General features: G+C 39.2%; 1 protein-coding gene and 1 long non-coding RNA gene across 3 annotated transcripts in view; one reads left to right on the forward strand and one right to left on the reverse strand.

Moving 5' to 3' along the window:
• Positions 1-11,113, forward strand: part of LOC116866576 — a 90,154-nt gene extending 79,041 nt beyond the window's left edge. Inside the window, exons 3-4 of the long non-coding RNA XR_004382425.1 lie at positions 8,366-8,461; positions 9,276-11,113. This is a non-coding gene — a long non-coding RNA (uncharacterized LOC116866576). The remainder of the gene's footprint in view (positions 1-8,365; positions 8,462-9,275) is intronic.
• The window catches only part of EDNRA (endothelin receptor type A), a 62,870-nt gene continuing 36,148 nt past the window's right edge, over positions 275-26,996 (reverse strand). For both annotated transcript variants that reach the window (XM_032855558.1, XM_032855559.1), the window contains 5 exons: positions 11,586-11,784; positions 8,302-8,454; positions 3,768-3,901; positions 3,236-3,344; positions 275-1,280 (listed from right to left, as the gene is read on the reverse strand). In XM_032855558.1, the coding sequence (XP_032711449.1) occupies positions 1,140-1,280; positions 3,236-3,344; positions 3,768-3,901; positions 8,302-8,454; positions 11,586-11,784 (736 nt within the window). In that variant the 3' untranslated portion in view covers positions 275-1,139. The remainder of the gene's footprint in view (positions 1,281-3,235; positions 3,345-3,767; positions 3,902-8,301; positions 8,455-11,585; positions 11,785-26,996) is intronic.

Below are 26,996 nucleotides of genomic sequence, written 5' to 3' on the forward strand. Positions count from 1 at the left end.
TGTTTAGATTCATGCTGGAAACCCAGGGAAGTGAAGAACTGTAAATTCAAGGTGGCATTTGGGGGTAATTATATCTCACTGAAGTGATAAACTCAGCTGGTCACTTTGAAATGGTTTCTTATATGGAAAAGCAAAGGATCAAAAACGCTGGACTGACAGTTAACATTTTTAGAGAAATCAAGAGACTATGAGGTGATATGTATAACATATATGTATATGTCCACATACATGTTACTATTACCAAATGCACACATATATGTTACTATTATTTAAAAAAAAAACCTCAATGAAAATTTCCAAGTCTTCTAAAAACCTTGTCTTTTTCTACTAGTTGTGCTTTAGATGTAAATACATTCCACTGAAAGTCTTGGGTATGGTTGAATGATATGCACATTTAAATTTTAGTACATGATATTGATTTTACATAAAATATCTACATTAAAAAGATTGGGCTTGTGAAAAATAGAACTAGTTGATTCAAACATTATTTTAAAATTTCACATAAAAATATGCTCCAGAGCTCCTATAATGAAACCTCATTACAAAAGAAAATAAAGGTTCTTAAAAATTCTTTGAATACCAGCTATTACACTGCCACATTATGGATATCAGCCTGTGCTTTAAGTGCCTATATTTGCTGCGGCTTGAGAACTGATATTTTAAAAATTAAAAAGTGACATGAAAAACATTAACCTGATTGCTTACCTTACTGCATCTGGCCAATTCAAAAAAATTTAAAATCTTGTCATAATCACTAAATTTTCATGGTGGCTAGTTCTCACTGGACATTCCACAGAAGCTGTCAAGTACTGGAAGACTGTTTTCATGCAAAAGTAGAAAATACCCATCTGATTTAACCAAACAGTCTCCCTTCCTCCTGCCAACTCCCACCATTGTTTTAGTGTGGAATATGTAAATAACAAGCAGAATATGTAAATTAGATAAATTAAAGAAATAAGATTCATCAAATTTGTGACCATAAACCAGTCCACCCTCTGATGTTTTTAAAGCATTTTTCTGGGTTTGGGGCTGAGTCACAAGAGAAGGATTAGACAAAAGATTTCTGGAAACACAGTTGCTGTGTGATTTTTTTCTCCAATAGAATTTGAAGGATTACTGATGAATATCTCTTAAGATGTTTAGTTAATGCTGTCCTTATGGCTGCTCCTCTCTGTGTTGTGGTTGTTTTGTTCATGGTTCTTCCACTGTATGCTTGTTCCATTCATGGGGACCGAGGTCATCAGACTTTTGGACTGGTAACAGCAGCAGCAGAGGCAGGACTGGGGGAAGGAACAAAGTCTAAATAAATAAGCCTACCAACCTGTTTCCAGCAGAACACAGAAGCCTTGGGTTCCTACCAACAAAACGTGAGGAGAGAAGTGAACCTGAACAGTAATCTAGAAGATAGAGCTAGTAATCTCTAGGTAGAAATTAAACCATCCATTCTAGTGCAGAGAAATAGATCCCTTATTTCTTGTTTTAATTTATTCACCAAATCCAAGTGGAAGGGAAGGCAGTGTTGGCCTGAGGGAGCATGTCCTATGACTTGGGGTGGACATGGGTAGAGAAGGGTCTGGAGGGGCTTGGCATTTCTGCAGTGTGCCTCACCTGTGTGGCTGCCTGCTTTGGATATCTTATCTCTCCTCATAGCCTTAGGTGGTAGGTGCTATTTTTCCCATTTTATTACTGAGGATAAGGCGGTTTAGAGGGGGAAATAGGCAGAACTGGAATTAGAACCCAGGACTCTCTGGATTAAGGTCTTTCTCCTGCATATATTACCTCTGTATGAAGATTAATACAAAGATTGGTTTAATTTCTGAGAGTTTGTACCTTGATTTTCCCTTCCCCTCTAATTAATATATAAATTAATTAAATTAGATTAATTCCAGATTATATGATGGATTAATTATGACCAGCATTTTAGTCAATGCTTCCTTGGGCAGAGCCTTTCTTTCTCTCTTTCTTTCTTTTCTTAAGATTTTATTTCTTTACTTGAGACAGAGTATGAGCACAAGTGGGGAGAAGGATCAGAGGGAGAAGTAGACTTCCCGCGGAGCAGGGAGCCTAATGCGGGACTCAATCCCAGAACCCCGGGTCCACGACCCAAGCCAAAGGCAGATGCTTAACGGACTAGCCACCCAGGCTCCCCAGGCAGAATCTTTTGTAGAGCACTTCATGACTTGTAAACATTTTCAAGTAGACTTTAAAAAGGTAGCAGCTAGAACTTCCATACCAAGTTTCATCTGTTTGTAAGATTCTTTGGTAAATATATGTCAATCTCCTTCCATTCTCCTGTCCATTCCATGAGGGCAGTCATTGTGTTTTTTCTCTCTTCTCTATCCCTAATAATAAAAAAACTCCTACTGAGAGCTTATTATTGTCCCAAGTGCTTAACAAATATTAACTCACTGAATCCTACCTGTGAGATAGATACAGTGATCATCTGATTTTACAGATGATCAAACTGAGGAGGTAGGAGGGGTATCACTTGGACCTGGGTTAGACAGTTACCAAGTACAGAGCTGTGATGTAAATCAAAATTGTTTGCTTCCAGATCCTGCACCCTTGACCTCTATACTACTCTTCCTAACATGTGCCATAAACTGCAGTGAAACATCCTGGCCAAAGGATGCAGTAAGGATTTACGCCATGCTAATCGTCCCAGGAACTGGAGAGATGATACCTCAGGAAGAAGGACATGGAGCTTCTGGAAGACATGGGTTGGCTTAGCTGCAAGGAAGTTTGAAGAACAGAAGGAAACTGATTTCAAATGAAATTATATTAGCTCAGATGGCCAGGGCAATAAGCACTTCCTTTCCTTGCATAGGCTATTATTAAATATCCCATTATTTAGCAAAACCTTTTTTAAACAGCAAACTTCACGTTTTGTTGAGGCTGTGGTTAACCTCTAAGATAATGGGAGGCATGACTAGATTGTGTGTATTCTCTGGAGCCTGGAGCTCACAGTTGAGCATTTCTTTATAAAGCAGCATACTAAATTAACAAGCTATTAAGTTAGTTCTTTTTAGTCAAGCCCCTGCATATTTTGTTGTCTGAATTGGTATTTCCTTTCAGACAATTTTTCTGACAATATTGCTTTATGCTGGCAATCTGACCCTCTTTCTGGGTAACAAAATAGGATTTTCACTTCTCTACTGGAAATTATCCAAGCTCGTTGGTGACTTCATGTACCCCATTGGTTGTCCTTAAAAAGATATATGCAAACCAGTCTCACCTGGAAACAATTCTTAAATTTCTTGCTCACAAAGTACAGAGCTATGGGGTTTATACATGAATTCATGGTTGCCAAGTTAATGCCGATGTAATCCATGAGCAGCAAGAAACTACAACAGAAGAAAATAGTGGAATAATTAGAAGATAATGTTTTCAACCTGCTAACTAGCATTTATCCCTAGAATAAGCATTTTTCTTGCCCAGGAGCCATTTCTTATAGGTGGCAATCAGAATAATTTTAAGGCCTTGTTTAAGTGGCAGTTTCAGTTCTGCAGAACATTTACGGATATACCTGCCACTTGGTTAGCTCAAACCATGACGTACAGCCCCAGGAGGGGAGCCGCAAAATTACAGATACGGCTCACACAAACTCTGGGATCAGTCATGGGCTATGTCAGCGAAAGAAAAATAATCAACTTTGCAGTTTTAATTTTTAGGGCTAACGAGACTGTAGACTAGACGGTTTTGTAAACATATCATAAGCGTGACAACTGGAGAAACTTCACTTTCCTAACGAGTACACAGGCCCGTACCTAAGTAATTCACATCGGTTCTTGTCCATCTCATCGTACACGGTTTTCTTCAAAATACGGCTCAAGTGAAGAGGGAACCAGCAGAGAGCAAAAATTACAACCAAGCAGAAAACTGTTTTTGCCACTTCTCGACGCTAAAGGAAAGCGAGGGGGAAAAAAGTACAATAAATTTAGTGTTTTTCTGCTAGAGGAAAGAGCTACACAAAGGATGTAGTAGACAGCAGAGAAAGAATTACTTTAAAAAGAGCCAGAAGAGTGTGCCTCACAGTGCCTCCATCTCCTCAAGATTTGGAGTCCAACTTTCTAATCAAGGAGTTGCTAATGATTCTTTTGGGTAGCTGCCAGGAAGGATGGTGGCTCAAGCTGGTTATTAGGGTCAGAAGTTCGATGTCAGGGAAATGGAAATTGGCTGGAGCTGAGCCAACACTGGAGCTGAATGTGTGTGTGTGCACCCATGTGTGTGACTATATGGGGGGAATGGTTAACTAAAAGCCTCAATGATGGGTAACTAGCATTAATGACAGCATGGCGTTCAACGGGACTGAACCCAACATAATAAAGAATGAACAAATCTACGAAGATATTTGGAAAACAGAAGTAGGGAATAGAAGATAAAAGCCAATAGCGATGTTTTCTCCATTTCTTGATGTTGAAGAAAGCTAACATTGGGAGTTTTTTGCTTTTAAAATTCTCTTATTAATGACATGTAGCTTCCAAAGACCTCTGTTTGCAAACAGAGGGATGAGGGAAAAGGATTATCAGCAATGTTGATTAGAATGACTGGGACATGTTAACCCTGGACTGACCTCAGTTTGAAGGTTTACATACTTTAGAGTTTGTGTAGGACCAGAAAAATCATAGGAATTATCTGCAACCAGACACTTGTGTGCATCATGCTTGAGTATTACAATGCATGCATTTGAAAGCCTAACTAGGCACATAAAATGCAACTTGTCTGTAACTGGGATCAGTTAATGTCAAAATAAAATTGATTGAAAACAGGATTTGGAAGGGTAATGTTGGTTCAACCCAAAGCATATAGCATTAAGTATGGGCAGCCTACAATAAACCCACATGATTAATAGAGCCGTTTAAAAAGATTTCAAGGCAGTCCTCACAAATTGTGGCTCTAGCCTGAAGGACTGGGGTTCTTTAATCTTTTAAGAGTTATTGGGTGGACTATGGCTTCAGAGAACATCCAAGCTGAGCAACAATTGAGAAAATAAGGAGTTCCGATCTGTAGGAATAGGGGCTCATTTTAAAGGATCCTTTTGTGTACACGGAAAGTGTGACCAGAAAAAGAGAAAAGGAGGGTACTGGGGGAGAGGCTGTCTCCCTTGAGCAAATCCTCAGAGGACGATCCTTCAAAACCCATTATTAATTTGTTGCCATGGCAGTCTGGTACTTGTGTTTGCTTATGTCTTCTCCTGTTCTCCTTGTATCAGTCAAATCCTTGATTTTGTTGCTGCAGCAGGGGAGTTCAGGCTAATCGACTTCAAGGCCACCTGACACAGTCTGACCGCTGAGATCAAGTAGAAATCGCTGTGTGAGTTTGCTGGATAAGCTACTAAAAAGTGGAGGCTAGTCCTCAGAAGCACAAACACTAATGTGGTCTGTATTCTTGCCTTTTTTGCTGCCTGGAAATCTGAGAGAAGGTAGAGCTGTAGTTCCTGTCTTCTAACGGAAAAGTCAGCAAAAAGAGCAGAGCCCTGGCTTCCGAGTCCCTTGAGCACTGAACCCGTGACATCTGATTTTTTTGCTGTGGGAGAATGAAAAAACCCTCACTTGTTTTACATACTGTTATTTTGGGTTTTCTGCTACCAGCATCCAAACACAATCCCTAACTGATAAAAGTTGTTGTCAGAATAATGAAGAGAAATTTGAGAAAACCACGCAGGAAGCAAAACCGGGCGCCAAGTAGGATACTAGCCAAAGGGTGGCAGGGCCTTTCACTGTGAATTTAGTTCCCCACGGCCCCGACGGAAGGTCTTGCAGCCCGGCCTGCTCTCCTGCTCTTAAAATCTGTTACAACTTTTTGGTGCGACGCTAGGCAATGCCTCATAGGACCAAGACTTCAGTTTTAATCTGCATTTGGATTAGCCAGTCTCATAATCAAGTGTGTAAGGAGGTCTGTCCTGCCTATATCACAGGGTGCTTGGAGGAATCAAATAAACAAATGACATGCTCTTTGGAAACATAAAGAATGCAATGGAAATGTGAAGCAGAATCCTATTATCCTCACAGGCAATTCTGTTCAGTTATTTTCAGAGCAGTTACCATTCATAACTTAAACAAGCTCAATTATGGTATTAATGAAAATTTCAGCACTGAAGAACATTGTCTTTTTGTTTTTTACAAATTTATTTTAATTAATTACCTCTACTGCAGGAGTGAGAGGCCAGCATTGTTTGATATAGTTCCCATTTGGAGTCCTTGAAACATTCATGCCTGAACAAAGTCATACTCAAATCTACTTTTTCTGTTAAATTTTACTGAAAGATAATAGCTACCTTTTGTATGCATGTCAGATTTTACAAAGTATATGTATGCACTTAATTTTTTTTTTTTAAGATTTTATTTATTTATTTGACAGGCAGAAATCACAAGTAGGCAGAGAGGCAGGCAGAGAGAGAAGGGGAGGCAGGCTCCATGCTGAGGAGAGAGCCAGATGCGGGGCTCGATCCCAGGATGCTGGGATCATGACCTGAGCCTAAGGCAGAGGCTTTAACCCACTGAGCCACCCAGGAGCCCCTGTATGCACTTAATTCTTTTGATTTCTGTAGTGATATCAATTTATATACTATTATGCCCAGTTTACAGATAAAGAAGCTGAAGCTCAGAAATATCAGTACAGTAGTGGAAAGGAGTCACTGATGAGGAATGGTGATTGTATAGGACAGATTTATGGGTTCCATCAACAACTCATTAACTTCTGGTGCGACTGGGTGTTCTTATATACTTCTCTGCTCAGATTGAGAACTTATGGGCGGTCCTAGTTTTACTCTTTGAATTAATATATAACAAACATTTTCTGGGTACTTAGTATGAGCCATGGTATATGCATTAGGTGATCCCTTTGATGTATTATTATATACATTTTATATAATTTTTTAAGACTTGAATTAATATTTGTACAGAAAGATGCAGGTATTATTATATGCATCTTATGAAAAACTAGGGATTCAGAGAAATTAAGCAATTTGCCCAAAATCACAGAGCTCAGAAAGTCTAAGTGTAAAGCTTTGCCCTCTAAAGCCACCTATGTATCTGTTCTGTTTGCTGCTTGGGGGAGGGGCATGGGGGACCAACAACAGCTTCCTGGGGCTCTTCAAATTTGACCTCTTTTTCTGTACCCAATCCCGAATCCTATCATGAGTCTTACCTTAGATGTTTCTTTTTTTTTTTAATTAACTTATAATGTCTTATTTGCCCCAGGGGTACAGGTCTGTGAATCATCAGATTTTACACACTTCACAGCACTCACCATAGCACATATCCTCCCCAATGTCTATAACCCAACCACCCTCTCCCAACCCCCTTTCCCCCTGCAACTCTGTTTGTTTCATGAGATTGAGAGTCTCTTATGGTTTGTCTCCCTCCCAATCTCATCTTTCATTTTTTCCTTCCCTACCCCCCAAACCCCTCACCCTCCCTCTCAAATTCCTCAAATCAGGGAGATCATATGATATTTGTCTTTCTCTGATTGACTTATTTAGCTCAGCAAAATACCCTCTAGTTCCATCCAAGTTGTTGCAAATGGCAAGATTTCATTTCTTTTGATGGCTGCATAGTATTCCTGTGTGTGTGTGTGTGTGTGTGTGTGTGTGTGTTTGTGTGTGTGTAAAACATCTTCTTTATCCATTCAGCTGTTGATGGACATCTAGGTTCTTTCCATAGTTTGGCTGTTGTGGACATTGAGATGTTTCTCTAATGAGGTTCGTCTCTTTTTCCCCACTCCCCAAATGCATGGTGCCCATGCCATGTTCTCACTCTCGTCCTTGCACTTGAAATATGCCCCCTGTCATCTCCTTCCCTGTCAAATGCCTTTATCCTTGACGAACAAATCAATCTCCCTCATCTATGACAAGCATCTCTGTGACTGTGTCTTACATCCTCCTTGGCTTCCCACAACACAGTCCACTTCTACCATACCTTGTGATTCTGTTTTCCAAATGTTTCATATTTGTATTTTACTTCTGCACCAAGACTTCATCTGCTTCTTTGTCCTGGCACAGTTCCAACAAGCCCAGTTCAGTTCACAGACACACAAACACACGTGTTGAATATACTCTTGGCAAACTAAATCAGAGTTCCTCTCTATCTGGCCCTGCCCCCACGGCCACCTCTTTTGTCTGTAGGCTATCCACATTCACAAAAGAAATTCCTAATATTATAACTATAAAGAAAACAATTATAAGACACTATTTTTATTTTTAGGAAATGAGGCTACGTCAGCTGAATACAATATCTATAGGCTTTCTGTTGTCTGGACAAATCAGTCTTGGCCAAATTTTCGCGAGCCTATGAGGTTTACCTGTTTAAGGTGCTCACTGAGGGCAATTCTCAAGCTGCCGTTCCTTCTGTTTAACATCTCACAGGTCATAAGGGTGTAGAAGATAGCAGTGCACACCAAGGGCATGCAGAAATAGAACCCGAAGAGCCACCAATCCTTTACATCTTGGTAAAACTGTAAGGTGAATAAAAGGGAGAGAAATGGAGGGGTATTATAATCTAAACTTACTGGGCAGTACCTCTGATGGCTTCAAAATCTTCACGCCTGCAGGTATGTTTCTATGTGCACACCCTCTGGTTGTGGCAAAGGGCTTAGGGGGTGACGCTCAAAACTCAATTCAACTGGAAACTCCAAAAATCATCGTGGATTTATAAAAGCCCATGAAGGAATGTCACTTCGAAATAAATGATCCTGACAAAGATACTTATTATGAACTGAAGTTGGTTTTAATTACACAATGGGAGACGCCCTAATCAAGAAAAAGAATTCCCTTCCAAAGCTCATACAGCATGATTTTGAGATAAACAGAATATGTATTTATCTTATTGATGAGCCTCAAAATTTTGTTAGTGCCTGGTTTCCTTTTGACTGGTGGTTAAAGTGTACTTAATGGGAGTCTTGTTTGGTAACAAGGAAGGTTATGAATGGCTTATCTGTGCAGCTCTGGTTACTGGGAGTTAACCCTTTGCCTGGTATGCTTGCTATGTGACCTTACAGCCCGCCAGTTTGAGCCCTCAAAAACCATGTCCTTTCTCACTCTTTAATACTTATCACCTGGAAACTATTGAGGTCGAGTATCTTATCTGAAGCCATAGTTAGCATTATCTCCTTGTGCGCGAGCAAGCTTTGTAAATACAGTATTCAGTTTTATGTGTTTTTAAAGGAGAAAATTTAGTACCCTATAAAAATGGAAATTAGAAAATTATATCTACATGCTTCCTTCCACTAAATTAATCGCTAACTTAGAAATGCTTTGCTCTGTGTACTTTCTCCAGATTGTTTATTTACGAAGGATAATGCGGCCTCCTGTATCATCTCAGTTCCCACAGTAAAAAATAATCATGCTGCTCTGTGAAAAACTGGACGGTTGCTGAATATAGAAAGAGGCCCAGTAGGCTACACTTGTAACATGTCTATTAAAATAATCTATAAATGGCTCCTGAGGAAAAAAAGTTCTGGGCAGAGGTTCTTAACTGTTCTTATGCCATCGACCCCTTTGAACGTCTGGTGAAGACTGTAATCCTTTCTGAGAATAACACTTCTATATGCCTAAAAGTAAGATTACAGGGTAACCAGTTACATTGAAACACAGCCATTGAAATAGTAAAAAGAAAATTCTGATATAGAAATAGAGGTGTTTATTAACAAGTTAAGGGAAAAATCTAACGTTGGTTCTAATAACTATCAGAAGTTGAAAAGTGATGAGTGTAAATGATATTTCAAGATTATCTAAATGTTATTGTGACAAGAAAATGTCTATTATTCCTATTAGTAGAAATATGGTTCTGTTAAATATGCTTGTGGTTCATTGCCTACATTCACAATAGAAGGAAATGATAAATTCCAGTTAGAAGTTACTGAAAATAAATATGTAATTTCTTTTCCATTTAAGTTCACAGGCCCCTGAATTCTATCCTAAAGTTACTGTAAACTACCAAAGGAGTTGGTTTATTCAGATGTATTCATACAAATATCTCCCTCTCCATATCACACTGTAGAAGATTTCAGTACTGAAGTCAAAAAAACAACAAAAAAAAAAAAAAAGAAAAAAAAATCAGAACTCTTTACCCCTCCCGCCCCCCTTCCAGATGCATTGCTGACTGGGTATGAATGCTGCAGAAGCAGCTGCAGAGGGTTTGGAAGCTGACCCCTGAGGGGTCTGGTTGGAGCCCCTGCCCCCTCCAAGGCACAGGCCTGTAGAGAAAGGGGTCACACATTTCTTTTGAACTAATGTCATCAGCCAGGGTATGAAGGGACCTCCCTCCACTCTAGGTTAGAGCAAAGTTGAGGAGGAAAGAATGGAACACAAACTAGGCAACAAGAGGAGAAAAAGAATCTGGAAACTTCAGACTCGGAACGGAATGTAAAAAATGATCAGTATAAACTCCTACCTTTTACTGAAACCCTAAGGTAGCCAACCTTTGCTTGCCCACTCTTATTAGAGACTTGTCTTTGCGAAAGCTCTTTTCATTTTGCCTGGTTCACATGATTAGTAGCCCCTTCTTATATCAAGACTCTTTTCTCTAACACTTTAGCCTGGAATATCTAGATGGCTTATTCCCACTTCCCAAATTCTGATAACCTCCTGCTGTTTTCTTTGTTCTTTCACTTTGGAGACTGACTTAATAAAAAGGTCAGTAGATAAACAGAATACCTTCATTTTACCATTGCCAGTTTGGCAGTTTTCAAGAGCACTTTTAAATTTAAAATAAGAATTTCCAAAGAGGAAAACTGGTCAACTGTAAAACCACTAATTTTGTGAATTTTCCAAGTTAGGAAAACATACCTGGAGATGTCTGTAAATGATTAAATGTGGAATCTGAGCTGTATGAAACCTACATCAAAGCACTAAATTATGCCGGTTTAAGAGAAGTAGTTACCCTTTTAGTTTTTCTCCTCTGTCCACATTTGACTAGTTTGGTAAAGGAAATACGCATTTTAAACATGTTTTCCAATACACTCAATTACATAATTAAAGTCTGCAGAAAAACATAATGTGGTCAGGTGTATTAAATAAAGACGGAATTCGCTTAACTAAAACACTTTAAAAAAAGTTCTGCAAATTTATATCATTTGTATAATACATGCAGAATTGTACGACCATAAGTACCTATAAGTATGGCTTCCTACTTTAAGTTAATAAATCTATCTTTTTAAAAAAAATGTGAGCATTGTGCATTTGCCCAAGTAACAAAATGCCTATTAGCATGCCTGTCAGATGGAAATTCTTGTGCTGTGTTGCTTATTACAAAAACAAATAGCATATCCATCTTTTTTTCTCAGTTTCTTTCAGTTCATGTGCTACCGAAGTGAGCACTGAGAGTACGTTTGTTTTAGACTCTAAGTTGTTTGGTGCAGAACAGTCCTGTCTACGATTGTGCTATAAGAGTGAAAACAAAATAGTTCTATTCAAGAAGCTAAACCCTCCCATAATGTGTACTTTTCATGCAGCTGAAGAATATGTGACCAAACTAAAAGAGTAAACCACGCTGGGCACTGTAGAAATATCAAGTCTTGGCAATGATAACGTATAAATGAAGACCTCCTCTCCCTCCCCCAGTTAATTTCCTTTATACTCTCCATACCTCCATGAATTTTGACGTGGCATTGAGCATACAGGTTTTGTGCTGTTCACCCCTGTATTCAAAGGGCACCATGACAAAGCCGATAGCTTCAGGGATGGCCAGGATAAAAGAAAGGATCCAGATGGAGACTATCTCAATGGCAGTGATCAAGGGAATCCCAATTCCCTGAACGCGACTCCAGGAGGCAACTGCTCTGTACCTGGAAAAAAAAAGAGGGCGGGGGGAAGGGGGTGGTGGTGGAAAGCAGTCATTACAAAATTTATAATTTATTTAAATTAAAGAAATTAGAAATGCTGGAAAGATCTTTCCCTTGGCCAATGATGAATCATTGGCTTTTTATCACTTTCTATGAGTTCTGATGTGAAAAATAAGTGGGATCCTTAAGAGTTTCATCCCTTTGGGAATCAGTTGCTTCAGCAGGCCCAAGTCTGAAATCTTCATTTGGGGTTCAGCAAAATCTTGTGACAGTTTATAATATGGCAGCATCAGATAGATTTGCCTGTGTTTTTTTTACACTGGAGGAAAACTGATGGAAGGAGTAGTGAAAGCTGCTGGTACTTATTAAGGTCGTATTTTATTCCTCTTTATATATTAAAAAAGAAACTTGAGGGAGGTCGGCAGGGATGGTCTAGCTTGGTAATGGGTATTAAGAAGGGTACTTGTTGGGGCCCCTGGGTGGCTCAGTGGGTTAAGCCTCTGCCTTCAGCTCAGGTCATGATCTCAGGGTCCTGGGATGGAGCCTTGCATCAGGCTCTCTGCTCAGCAGGGAGCCTGCTTCCCACCACCCACCCCTGCCTGCCTCTCTGGTCTATGTGTGATCTCAGTCTGTCAAGTAAATAAACAAAATCTTTAAAAAAAAAAAAAAAAGGGCACTTGTTGTGATGAGCACTGAGTGTTATATGTAAGTGATGGACCACTGAATTCTACTCCAGAATCCAACTTTGCACTGTACGTTAACTAACAGGAATTTAAATTTTAAAAAAAGAAACACAAAACATTATCTATGAGGTAGATCTAGATACCCTTAAGTGAATAGTAGCCACAGATAGCCCATCATCTTCTCTTTTCTTCTATTCTCACTGTACAACTGGTACAGTGGCCTTGTACCAGGTGACAGTTTTAGTAAGTAAATATTTCTGGTAAATATCAGAGAATGACTGTATCTCTCCCATTATGGTCCTGTGTAGAACAGATAAAATGGAGTTAAATTTACCTTGGTTCCTAATCTTTAGGGAAGATTCCTAATAGAAAACAATGGTTCACCTCCTACACTGTTGGTGGGAATGCAAGCTGGTGCAACCACTCTGGAAAACAGCATGGAGGTTCCTCAAAAAGTTGAAAATAGAGCTACCCTGAGACCCAGCAATCGCACTACTGGGTATTTACCCTAAAGATACAAATGTAGTGATCCGAAGGGGCATGTGTACCTGAATGTTTATAGCAGCAATGTCCACAATAGCCGAATTATGGAAAGAACCTAGATGTCCATCAACAGATGAATGGATAAAGATGATGTGGTATACACACACACACACACACACACACACACACACACACAGGAATACTATGCAGCCATCAAAAGGAATGAAATCTTGCCATTTGCAATGACGTGGATGGAACTAGAGGGTATTATGCTGAGCGAAGTAAGTCAATCAGAGAAAGACAATTATCATATGATCTCCCTGATATGAAGAAGTTGAGAGGCAATGTGGGGGGTTTGGGGGGTAGGAAAGGAATAAATGAAACAAGATGGGATAGGGAGGGAGACAAACCATAAGAGACTCTTAATCTCACAAAACAAATTGAGGGTTGCTGGGGGAGGGGCTAGGGAGACGGTGGTTGGGTTATGGACATTGGGGAGGGTATGTGGTATGATGAGTGCTGTGAAGCGTAAACCTGGAGATTCACAGATCTGTCCTCCTGGGGCTAATAATACATTATATGTTAATAAAAAAAATTAAAAAATTAAAAAACAAAAGAAAACAATCGTTCATACCAAAATGCAGAACATAAATGTAATAGAACAATGATGTCAATCAAAAACAAACTGACATTAAGAAATTGTTTACCTCATTTTTTACTTCAATATTTTTGTGATAATAATCACATTTCAATGTTAAGTCTATAGAGGGTTTGGTTTTGAAACTCTGCTTTGACCTGAAGTGATGGTCTGGTGCTAATGACTTTTAGACCTACTATTAAGATGGGACTGTGACGTGGTATGATATTTTTGGCTTCATTCTTGAAATTTTTTTTTTTTTTTTTTGCTGTTGTAATGGGAAGGAAATATTCTCTTTTTATAGCTTTCATTAGATAATGCCAGAAGAAGACTGTAAAACAGACAAAGGCATTGAGGACAGGTGCACATGGGTTTGTAGGACACATGACTTAACATCAAAGATTTGTGAAGCCAAGGGAAGCTACCCGTATCCCTTATATTTAGTCTTCCATCTCAGTACGTCCATGAAAACACAAGTCATAGGAATTATGCTACCTAGTTTTTCACCGTTGCTTAGAACCCAGAGTTTGGGTTTGCAGGATGATGCCACATGGCATAGATAAAGCACGATTTACTGAGAAATTGTTTTGCAAAAGATTTTTAGGGTAAACAAGACTGGTGTACAATATGAATCTTAAGAAAAAGTCTAGATTAGTTCAGAAGAGAATAAAATACAGCTATGGAAACAGACCAAGAAAATCCTTTCACGATATAGCCAAGGTTGCATTTTTAAATTTATGGTTATTTCCAGTGGGATAAAGACTGCTATTTATTTTGCTTTTCATTTCTGTTTACTTTTCTTTGTTGTCTTATTAGACTGGCAGCCTGATGTCCAGTAAAAGCTAAAAGGAATGGAGACAGGATGTCTATATCCTGAGGCTGTGAGTTGTATCTATTTCTTTTCCCTCTTCTCTTAGATCAACTATCAGGAAAGGTGATTTAAATAAAATGCTTTATCTCCTAAGGGAGTGAGAAAGCCAGATTTCTTAGGCAGGATTGGAGATAGAATATGGTTTGAGTAAAAAAATATGGTCAACATGTTCTTATGAAGAATACATTCACACAGCAGCTTCATTTTATAATATGCTGCGTTCCCAGAATATTACACATTTATAATCTAATGTAAATTCAACATTTTTAAATAAATAGAAGTAATGTTTAGTGTGTGGTGTAGCAAATCCACATGGCTGAGCATTAGATGATTCTTCTTTTGTAATCACACTGATCTTGATAATATTTCCATGAGATGAGAAGACAACCATAGTGCAATTAGAAACAATCGTTTGTGGTGACAGGCGTAGGAATAGGTGTGGAAAGTAAGAAATACTGGATGTTCCAAAAATGATGTCTATTTGGAATATAATGATACAACCTACATATATGCAAACCTGTTCTCCTTACTAGGTGCGATTATAAAGCATCCTTCAGGGGAGTTGATGTGTACATATGACATCCTCACTTGACACAGAAAATCTGCAAGTGTAGATTCAACCACTAACAACTGATATTCTAGAAATGATGTCTCCTTTTTGAAATGCTTTCTTCACTTGGCTTCTACTACATTCTTCTGGGTTTTCTCCGCTGATAAGACTGGCCACTCCCCATCTCATCATCTTGGCTGGAAACTGCTCAATTCTCAAACTCTTAGTAGCACTGGATTCCACCTTAGTCCTTGGACCTCTTTCCATCTCTATTGACACACTCTCTTTTAGTGATTTATACAGTCTCATGGCTTTAGTATCAATTTTCTATATACTGATCATTAATTCCCAAATTTACAACTCTAACCTAGAACCTGGCCTCTAGTTCCAGACTTGTCTATCCAACTGCTTAACTGAGATGGCCACTTGATATCCAGTAGGCATTGGCACTCACCCAAGCCAGACTCCTGGTCCTCTTCCATGACCCCCACCCTAACCTCTCTCCAGTCTTTACCACCTCAGGCCCAGAATCTGAAGTGAGCTTTCACTCTTCTTTTTCTCTTTGTTACCACACATCCAGTTCTTTAGCAAACCCTGCAACCTCCTCCTTCACGATGCATCCAAATGTAACCACCTCTCACCAGCTCTCCTGTAGCTTCCGCACTGGGCTCCCTGAATCGACTTTGCCCTACTGTACTCTACCCAGAGTGAGCCTGTTAGCTCGGAAGTCCATCATGTCATCCCTCTGTTCAAATCCCCCAGTGGCTTCCCATCCCAGGAGAATGCCTACTGGTGTCCTCAGAGCTGCTTCATCATCTCCTCCTCTGCTCACTCATATCTTCTTACAGGGTCCTTTCCTGAACATGCTATTTGAAATTGCCAGAATCCCCTCCAGACTTACACTGACCTGCTCACCCCGATTTATTTTTCTCCACAGCACTTATTACCATGTGACCAATCAAAGATTGTATTTATTTTGTTTATTGCTTATGTCCACCCTTTTCTTAAAATATAAACTCCATGAGGGCAGACATTTTATATGTTGGTCATAATGCCTAGAACAATTGATGCCAAATCCATATCTGTTAAGTGTCTTTGTTTCCTGGACATGCATTTATCTTTATTGGCTTTAGCCAATACACACTAAATTCTGAGCATTTTCTTATTTTTCAAGCCATCCCTGCGTAGGCAACAGATAAAAAGCTAATACTTTGAGAATCTTAGAATCAAATAATTGAAAAAAAAAAAAACCCATGAGGGACACTTGGGTTGCTCTTTTTCCCCTTCATGTTCTACTAGTTGGGAACTGAGGGCTGGAGTGTTACTATATCCTCTGCCTCATCTCCTGTGAATGTGGGGAGCCTGGACCAGGGCTCTGGTGTGCCAACTCCCAGGGGGAGTCTTTTCCCACAACATCACCTTGTTATCCTGTCATGTGATGTACCAAAATAAAACTATAACCTACATGCTTTATTTATGTAAAGATGCTTGTTACTGTATATGTCTATAAATAAATTTTTAGATGTTTTCAAGGCCAAAGGCATTTAATGCATGTTTTTGAATTTTTGAGGTATGGTCTGGGATGGTCAGAAAAATTTTAAAATATTTATTATTGAATGTGCTTTAAAACAATATAAAATAAAACAAATTCAAGGAGAGGAGTCAAGATGGTGGAGAAGTAGCAGGCTGAGACTATTTCAGGTAGCAGGAGATCAGCTAGATAGCTTATCTAAAGATTGCAAACACCTACAAATCCAACGGGAGATCGAAGAGAAGAAGAACAGCAATTCTAGAAACAGAAAATCAACCACTTTTTGAAAGACAGGACTGGCGGAGAAGTGAATCCAAAGCGACGGGAAGATAGACCATGGGGGGAGGGGCCGGCTCCCGGCAAGCGGCGGAGCAACAGAGCACAAAATCGGGACTTTTAAAAGTCTGTTCCGCTGAGGGACATCGCTCCAGAGGCTTAACCGGGGTGAAGCCCACGCGGGGTCAGCGTGGCCTCAGGTCCCGCAGGGTCACAGAAGGATCGGGGGTGTCTGAGTGTCGCAGAGCTTGCAGGTATTAGAACGGGGAAGCCGGCTACAGAGACGGAGCCGAGGAGTGAGCTCTCAGCTCGGGGTTACCTTGAACCGGTCGCAGGCTCAGTCAGCTTGGAGTGCGGCCAGAGGCCAGGGTGACGGGAGTAATTGGGTGCTGTTCTCTGAGGGCGCACTGAGGAGTGGGGTCCCGGGCTCCTGGCTCCTCCGGGCTGGAGACTGGGAGGCCACCATCTTCATTCCCGTCCTCCGGAACTCTACGGAAAGCGCTCAGGGAACAAAAGCTCCCGAAAGCAAACCCGAGCGGATTACTCAGCCCGGCCGCTGGTAAGGGCGGTGCAACTCCGCCTGGGGCAAAGACACTTGAGAATCACTACAACAGGCCCCTCCCCCAGAAGATCAACAAGAAACCCAGCCAGGACCAAGTTCACCTACCAAGGAGTGCAGTTTCAATACCAAGGAGAGCAGCGGACTTCCAGAGGAGGAGAAAGCAAAGCACGGAACTCAAGCTTTCTCCCCATGATTCTTTAGCCTTGCAGTTAATTTAATTTTTTTTCTTTTTCAATTTTCTTTTTCTCTTCTTCTGGTAAATTTTTTTTAACTTTTACCCTTTTCTTTTTTAACGGTTTTTAACTAGTTTATCTAATATATATATATATATATATTTTTTCCTTTTTATATTTTTTCTTTATTCATTTTCTTTTTTTAATTGTTTCATTTTTTTTTTTCTTTCTAAACCTCTTTTTATCCCCTTTCTCCCCCCTCATGATTTGGGATCTCTTCTGATTTGGTTAAAGCATATTTTCCTGGGGTTGTTGCCACCCTTTCAGTATTTTACTTGCTCCTTCATATACTCTTATATGGACAAAATGACAAGGTGGAAAAATTCACCACAAAAAAAAGAACAAGAGGCAGTACTGAAGGCTAGGGACCTAATCAATACAGACATTGGTAATATGTCAGATCTAGAGTTCAGAATGACGATTCTCAAGGTTCTAGTTGGGCTCGAAAAAGGCATGGAAGATATTAGAGAAACCCTCTCGGGAGATATAAAAGCCCTTTCTGGAGAAATAAAAGAACTAAAATCTAACCAAGTTGAAATAAAAAAAGCTATTAATGAGGTGCAATCAAAAATGGAGGCTCTCACTGCTAGGATAAATGAGGCAGAAGAAAGAATTAGTGATATAGAAGACCAAATGACAGAGAATAAAGAAGCTGAGCAAAAGAGGGAAAAACAGCTACTGGACTACGATGGGAGAATTCGAGAGATAAGTGACACCATAAGACGAAACAACATTAGAATAACTGGGATTCCAGAAGAAGAAGAAAGAGAGAGGGGAGCAGAAGGTATATTGGAGAGAATTATTGGAGAGAATTTCCCCAATATGGCAAAGGGGACAAGCATCAAAATCCAGGAGGTGCAGAGAACCCCCCTCAAAATCAATAAGAATAGGTCCACACCCCGCCACCTAATAGTAAAATTTACAAGTCTTAGTGACAAAGAGAAAATCCTGAAAGCAGCCCGGGAAAAGAAGTCTGTAACATACAATGGTAAAAATATTAGATTGGCAGCAGACTTATCCACAGAGACCTGGCAGGCCAGAAAGAGCTGGCATGATATATTCAGGGCACTAAACGAGAAAAACATGCAGCCAAGAATACTATATCCAGCTAGGCTATCATTGAAAATAGAAGGAGAGATTAAAAGCTTCCAGGACAAACAAAAACTGAAAGAATTTGCAAACACCAAACCGGCTCTACAGGAAATATTGAAAGGGGTCCTCTAAGCAAAGAGAGACCCTAAAAGTAGTAGATCAGAAAGGAACAGAGACAATATACAAAAACAGTCACCTTACAGGCAATACAATGACACTAAATTCGTATCTCTCAATAGTTACCCTGAATGTTAATGGGCTAAATGCCACAATCAAAAGACAAAGGGTATCAGAATGGATAAAAAACCAAAACCCATCTATATGTTGCCTACAAGAAACTCATTTTAAATCCGAAGACAATTCCAGATTTAAAGTGAGGGGGTGGAAAAGAATTTACCATGCTAATGGACATCAGAAGAAAGCAGGAGTGGCAATCCTCATATCAGATCAATTAGATTTTAAGCCAAAGACTATAATAAGAGATGAGGAAGGACACTCTATCATACTCAAAGGATCTGTCCAACAAGATCTAACAATTTTAAATATCTATGACCCTAACGTGGGAGCAGCCAACTATATAAACCAATTAATAACAAAATCAAAGAAACACATCAACAGTAATACAATAATAGTAGGGGACTTTAACACTCCCCTCACTGAAATGGACAGATCATTCAAGCAAAAGATAAACAAGGAGATAAAGGCCTTAAATGACACACTGGACCAGATGGATATCACAGATACATTTCATCCCAAAGCAACAGAATACACATTCTTCTCTAGTGCCCATGGAACATTCTCCAGAATAGATCACATCCTCGGTCCTAAATCAGGTCTCAACTGGTATCAAAAGATTGGGATCATTCCCTACATATTTTCAGACCACAATGCTCTGAAGCTAGAACTCAACCAAGAGAAAATTTGGAAAGAACCCAAATACATGGAGACTAAACAGCATCCTTCTAAAGAATGAATGGGTCAACCAGGAAATTAAAGAAGACTTGAAAAAAAATCATGGAAACAAATGATAATGAAAACACAACGGTTCAAAATCTGTGGGACACAACAAAGGCAGTCCTGAGAGGAAAAGATATAGCGGTACAAGCCTTTCTCAAGAAACAAGAAAGGTCTCAGGTACACAACCTAACACTATACCTAAAGGAGCTGGAGAAAGAACAAGAAAGAAACCCTAAACCAAGCAGAAGAGAAATCATAAAGATCAGAGTAGAAATCAATGAAATAGAAACCAAAAAAAACAATAGAGCAAATCAACGAAACTAGGAGCTGGTTCTTTGAAAGAATTAATAAGATTGATAAACCCCTGGCCAGACTTATCAAAAAGAAAAGAGAAAGGACCCAAATAAATAAAATCATGAATGAAAGAGGAGAGATCACAACTAACACCAAAGAAATACAGACAATTATAAGAACATACTATGAGCAACTCTATGCCAACAAATTTGACAATCTGGAAGAAATGGATGCATTCCTAGAGACATATAAACTACCACAACTGAACCAGGAAGAAATAGAAAGTCCGAACAGACCCATAACCAGTAAGGAGATTGAAACAGTCATCAAAAATCTCCAAACAAACAAAAACCCAGGGCCAGATGGCTTCCTGGGGGAATTCTACCAAACATTTAAAGAAGAACTAATTCCTATTCTCCTGAAACTGTTCCAAAAAACAGAAATGGAAGGAAAACTTCCAAACTCATTTTATGAGGCCAGCATCACCTTGATCCCAAAACCAGACAAGGATCCCATCAAAAAAGAGAACTAAAGACCAATATCCTTGATGAACACAGATGTGAAAATTCTCACCAAAATACTAGCCTATAGGATTCAACAGTACATTAAAAGGATTATTCACCACGACCAAGTGGGATTTATTCCAGGGCTGCAAGGTTGGTTCAACATCCACAAATCAATCAATGTGATACAACACATTAATAAAAGAAAGAACAAGAACCATATGATACTCTCCATAGATGCTGAAAAAGCATTTGACAAAGTACAGCATCCCTTCCTGATCAAAACTCTTCAAACTGTAGGGATAGAGGGCACATACCTCAATATTATCAAAGCCATCTATGAAAAAGCTCCCACAAATATCATTCTCAATGGAGAAAAACTAAAAGGTTTTCCACTAAGGTCAGGAACATGGCAGGGATGTCCATTATCAACCCTGCTATTCAACATAGTACTAGAAGTCCTAGCCTGAGCGATCAGACAACAAAAGGAAATTAAAGGCATCCAAATCGGCAAAGAAGTCAAACTATCACTCTTCGCAGATGATATGATACTATATGTGGAAAACCCAAAAGACTCCACTCCAAAACTACTAGAACTACAGGAATTCAGTAAAGTGTCAGGATATAAAATCAATGCACAGAAATCAGTTGCATATCTCTACACCAACAACAAGACAGAAGAAAGAGAAATTAAGGAGTCAATCCCATTTACAATTGCACCCAAAACTATAAGATACCTAGGAATAAACCTAACTAAAGAGACTAAGAATCTATACACAGAAAACTATAAAGTACTCATGAAAGAAATTGAGGAAGACACAAAGAAATGGAAAAATGTTCCATGCTCCTGGATGGAAGAATAAATATTGTGAAAATGTCTATGCTACCTAAAGCAATCTACACATTTAATGCAATTCCTATCAAAGTACCATCCATTTTTTTCAAAGAAATGGAACAAATAATCCTAAAATTTATATGGAACCAGAAAAGACCTCGAATAGCCAAAGGAATATTGAAAAAGAAAGCCAAAGTTGGTGGCATCACAATTCCGGACTTCAAGCTCTATTACAAAGCTGTCATCATCAAGACAGCATGTTACTGGCACAAAAACAGACACATAGATCAATGGAACAGAATAGAGAGCCCAGAAATAGACCCTCAACTCTATGGTCAACTAGTCTTCGACAAAGCAGGAAAGAATGTCCAATGGAAAAAAGACAGCCTCTTCAATAAATGGTGTTGGGAAAATTGGACAGCCACATGCAGAAAAATGAAATTGGGCCATTTCCTTACACCACACACGAAAATAGACTCAAAATGGATGAAGGACCTCAATGTGAGAAAGGAATCCATCAAAATCCTTAAGGAGAACACAGGCCGCAGCCTCTTTGACCTCAGCCACAGCAACTTCTTCCTAGGAACATCACCAAAGGCAAGGGAAGCAAGGGCAAAAATGAACTACTGGGATTTTATCAAGATCAAAAGCTTTTGCACAGCAAAGGAAACAGTTAACAAAACCAAAAGACAACTGACAGAATGGGAGAAATATTTGCAAATGACTTATCAGATAAAGGGCTAGTGTCCAAAATCTATAAAGAACTTAGCAAACTCAACACCCAAAGAACAAATAATCCAATCAAGAAATGGGCAGAGGACATGAACAGACATTTCTGCAAAGACGACATCCACATGGCCAACAGACACATGAAAAAGTGCTCCATATCACTCGGCATCAGGGAAATACAAATCAAAACCACAATGAGATATCACCTCACACCAGTCAGAATGGCTAAAATTAACAAGTCAGGAAATGACAGATGCTGGCGAGGATGAAGAGAAAGGGGAACCCTCCTACACTGTTGGAGGGAATGCAAGCTGGTGCAACCACTCTGGAAAACAGCATGGAGGTTCCTCAAAATGTTGAAAATAGAACTACCCTATGACCCAGCAATTGCACTACTGGGTATTTACCCTAAAGATATAAACGTAGTGATCCGAAGGGGCACGTGCACCTGAATGTTTATAGCAGCAATGTCTACAATAGCCCAACTATGGAAAGAACCTAGATGTCCATCAACAGATGAATGGATAAAGAAGATGTGGTATATATACACAATGGAATACTATGCAGCCATCAAAAGAAATGAAATCTTGCCATTTGCAATGACGTGGAACTAGAGGGTATCATGCTTAGAGAAATAAGTCAATCGGAGAAAGACAACTATCATATGATCTCCCTGATATGAGGGAGAGGAGATGCAACATGGGGGGTTAAGGGGGTAGGAGAAGAGTAAATGAAACAAGATGGGATTGGGAGGGAGGCAAACCATAAGTGACTCTTAATCTCACAAAACAAACTGAGGCTTGATGTGGTGAGGGGGGTTGGGGGGGGTGGGGTTATGGACATTGGGGAGGGTATGTGCTATGGTGAGTGCTGTGAAGTGTGTAAACCTGGCGATTCACAGACCTGTACCCCTGGGGATAAAAATATATTATGTGTTTATAAAAAATAAAATTAAAAGAAAAATCTAAATAAAAAAAAAAGAAATAAAAGACATCCAAATTGTTAAGGGGAAAAAAAAATTCAAAAGATAATACTTCAACAAAATCTATTTTTATCTCTTTTTATTCTTTGTCCATTTCTATTCATATATGCATAAACTTATATTACAGTCATATCAATTACAATTTTATTTTTAGTTTTATCAACTTTTCATTATAAAAAATACCCCTAGGGGCACCTGGATGGTTCAGTCAGTTGAGCATCCGACTCTTGACTTCAGCTTGGGTCATGATCTCAGGGTCCTGGGATCGAGCCCCGCATCAGGCTCTCTGCTCAGCAGGGAGCCTGCTTCCCCACCCCCTCTCCGGGCCTCTCTGCCCACTTGTGATCTCTCTCTGTGTCAAATAAATAAATAAAATCTTAAAGAATAAGTCCTTATGCTTCTGTAGAGGCATGGCATTTATTAATTTAATAGCTACACAATATAACTGGATGTTGATAGAGTTTACTTAAATATTTCTCCTAAGATCACATCAATTCTAATGTTTCAAGGTTGTGAATAACACATCTACAAATATATTTGTACATATATTTTTTTCTCTTTTTGAATGATTTTCCTGGATTAATTATCTTGAGTGAGATTACTGAATCAAGGGAAGGAAAAGGTAGCTAACATTCTTTTAAAAAGTTTCTATCAGGTGCCTGTCCATACTTGCCTACATTAGAAATTATTCTTTTTCCTTCAATTCTGCCACTTCCCTTAAGTTATCACTTCTATCCTCACCTAGGCACACTTTAAACTAACAGCAAATGCAGTCACTTGTAATGTTTGATTGTGATTTCTGTCTCTTACGGGATAGACAAACCAACTGCCATACAGAAGTCTGGAGGCAAAATAACCAGTGGGAATAATTTGAAAGAGAAACCAGGCATGGTGGATTAAAAGATAGCAGTGAGCACTTTCACACTTCACACTTTCACTACTGCTTGGACTGGCTGAGTGGAGCTGGAAGGATGTTTTGTGGGTTTCAGGCCTGGTCTCTGAGCAGAGCCACAGCTCCACCCTCGTGCCTGTCTCACAGAACGTGTTGAGAGGTGCTAGACTGCAGGAGAGGGGGTGAGGCTCCGCTGAGCTCAGACTTCCAGCTCTTCTTGCCAATGGGCTAGTCATTTGTCTTGGACTCAAGAGACAGGCTTAGCCATCAGCTGAAATCCACCAAAATACCCAGGCGAAGTGACAAGTTGCAGAGGAATTGCCCAAATTCCTACCCCACCATATGGTGAGATAATAATAAAATGATGGTTGTCTGAAGCTGCTCAGTTTTGGGGTAGACTGTTAGCAAAGAAAAATAAGATAGCAAAATTAACCAGTCGCTTGATCTTGTCAATAGAATTAAGATAAAAGAATACATAAACTGTGTGCCATGGGCACAGACCTCAAAATGAGATCCCAGGTTGCCCTACAGTCAGCGTTGGCTTTGTCTCTGTCCCGGCCCTGGGTTCTCTCTTCTGGCTCTGACTCTCCTTTCATGTCTCCCCTATTTTCATGCAGCAAAAGGACATCATACCACCGGGAGAATAAGGAGAAACCAAGTCTGACTCTAAATAAAAATGAAGCTTTCCAGAAAACCACTTTCATGTTTCTTGACTTAGGACAAACCTTTGAGAACATCATAGAGACCACTTAGCAATTACGTGAAATGCTGGGATGAAGAAGTGACATTGGCTTTTGAATTTGAGGCTTATCAAACTAAACTGCCTTATTAATCGTCTCTGCAACTTTTCCAGGTATCTAATTATACATCATTCCTGGAGCATTTGTCAAGAGAGTTTTATCTTTTCATAGCCTCCTTCCCCAGGCAATTTTTAACTACAAGTTAGATTTGTACCCAGACCTTTTTACTGGTCTGACCCCGTCATTTTCCACTTTAAACATGACAGTTAACTTTACAAAGAACAGCATTGAATTCCCCTTCCATTTTGCTCCGTCCTTTTTACCCCCAAACAAACTCTGTGTAACATCTGAAATATGTCATTTATGGCATGCAAAAATACCCATTTTAATTGTTGGTAATGGCTGGTTAGTCCTATTTTGCTGGGAAAAATTCATTCATGTTAGAAGTATATTACTGTAGTGTTAAAAATAATTTTCACTGATAAAGCTGAGGAGAGGTCAAAATTATCTCTAAATTTCCTCAGTCTTTTCTGAAATTCCTGTTTATCTTTTTCTTAAGTGACTAAGGATGCAAAGTAAAAGTCAATGAAAGTTAGATTTGAGGAGGAACTAGTGAAAATGTAGAGGAGGCAGTCCATAGTCGATATTTACAATGAAAGCTCATCTTTTCTGGGGCAGGTCATGATTTCCTCTTACTCTCTTATTTACCTCATTTAGATTAAAAGCTGATCGTGAAACAGCTAGATTTTCTTCTTTCAACCTTCTGTATTCCATATTCATTGAATAATCAGTAAGGTAATAAAGAAATTGTATAGAACTTGGATATATAGTTCCTCTTATTATTTTCTCTCAAAATAACAACTCTGAAATGAGAGGTAATTACACTGAAAATATATTTAAAAAATCATGGAACTCTTCCTGAACTGTAGTTTGATTCATTCAGCTCACAAGAGGAAGGCAGGGATTCCTAAATTGCAGATTGTTTTGTAATAGGTTGCAATTTCCCTCTTATTATTTCTTGTTTTAGTTTTATTATTTTACAGAAGGATTTTCTTAAAAAAAAAAAAGAAAGGAAAAGAAAAAGGGATTTTCTTATTTTTAGTAGAATATAATGCAACCAAATCAAGACCCAAAGCAAATCGTATCTTTTGGAATTAAGTGTGAATGATTCATTCTCTAGGGTGAAAGTTTTTGAACTGGAAATGTCAAAATAGATTCCCTACACTCAGGTCCCAAAGCTTAGAGTCAGTACCAAATGAAATGTAAACTAATAAAGAAAGGACCCAAGGAACAAAGAATGTTGAGTTTATTACCACGGAAAACCCGAATTAAGGCAGATTTTTGTGGGAATGGAATTTTAAAATGGTTTATTGTCTTGATCTAACACTGAGCCCACGTCTTAATGAAATAGATTTTTGATGCCATTTTTTCTTTCCTCCTTTTAACCAAGAACATGTCATTGGATACACAGCTGGTAATTTGTGATGGGACATTTAGTTCATTTTTCTCCGTGCATGAGATGGGAGTGGGGAAGATGTGGTAAGATGAGGTGAGCCTACACCTGACATGGGAACCTATGACTGATTCCCTCCATCCACTCCATGCCCCAACCCACCTCAACCCCTGACAGGTAGTTTCTAGTGGGGAGAATGAAACTGTGCAAAATGGTTGCTTGAGATTCCCCCAAGGAAGAAAGAGAGGGAAGAGCAATGCGGGGTTTTGATGGTTTAGGGGATTTAGGATTTAGGCATTCTGTAGCCTAAATACCTTCATGCATTTCCTTCTCCCTTGTCCTCAGGTTGCCATCTTCACAAGCGGGAAGACTTATAAGGGGCAGCAGCTGGGCCTTATTCTTCACATCTGTGCACCATCCCCTTCCTGCCTGAGCCCCTGTGCAACTAAATTATGAATTATGCTTCTCAATCTTGGGATAATTTATTATATAGTATGTCACTAAGGAATAAGTACCTTAAAATATTTTTTCAACAAAAAATTGACTACCTGGACTTATATAAAATAAAAATGAACACTATAACTATGCCACATAACATGACGTACAAAATATACTCTAAATTTTCTCACAAGAAAATATATCTCAAGGGTGACAATTTGCCTACATTGCTTACTAAAGCAAGCAAATTCTATCTTCTCTCTTTTAAAACATGTGTGTATGTATGAATTTATTTGTATTGAGGTATAATTGACATAAAACATTCCATTAGTTCCAGGTGTATAACATCATGATTCAGTATCTGTATACATTGTGAAATGAGCACGACAATTAAGTCTAATGAACATCTCTCACCACAGTTACAGAATTTTGTGTGTGTGTGATGAGGACTTTGGAGATTTAGTCCCTTAGAAA

This window comes from Lontra canadensis, unplaced genomic scaffold (assembly GCF_010015895.1).
Source record: "Lontra canadensis isolate GAN:19392208 unplaced genomic scaffold, GSC_riverotter_1.0 scaffold10, whole genome shotgun sequence".
Taxonomy (NCBI): Eukaryota; Metazoa; Chordata; class Mammalia; order Carnivora; family Mustelidae; genus Lontra; species Lontra canadensis.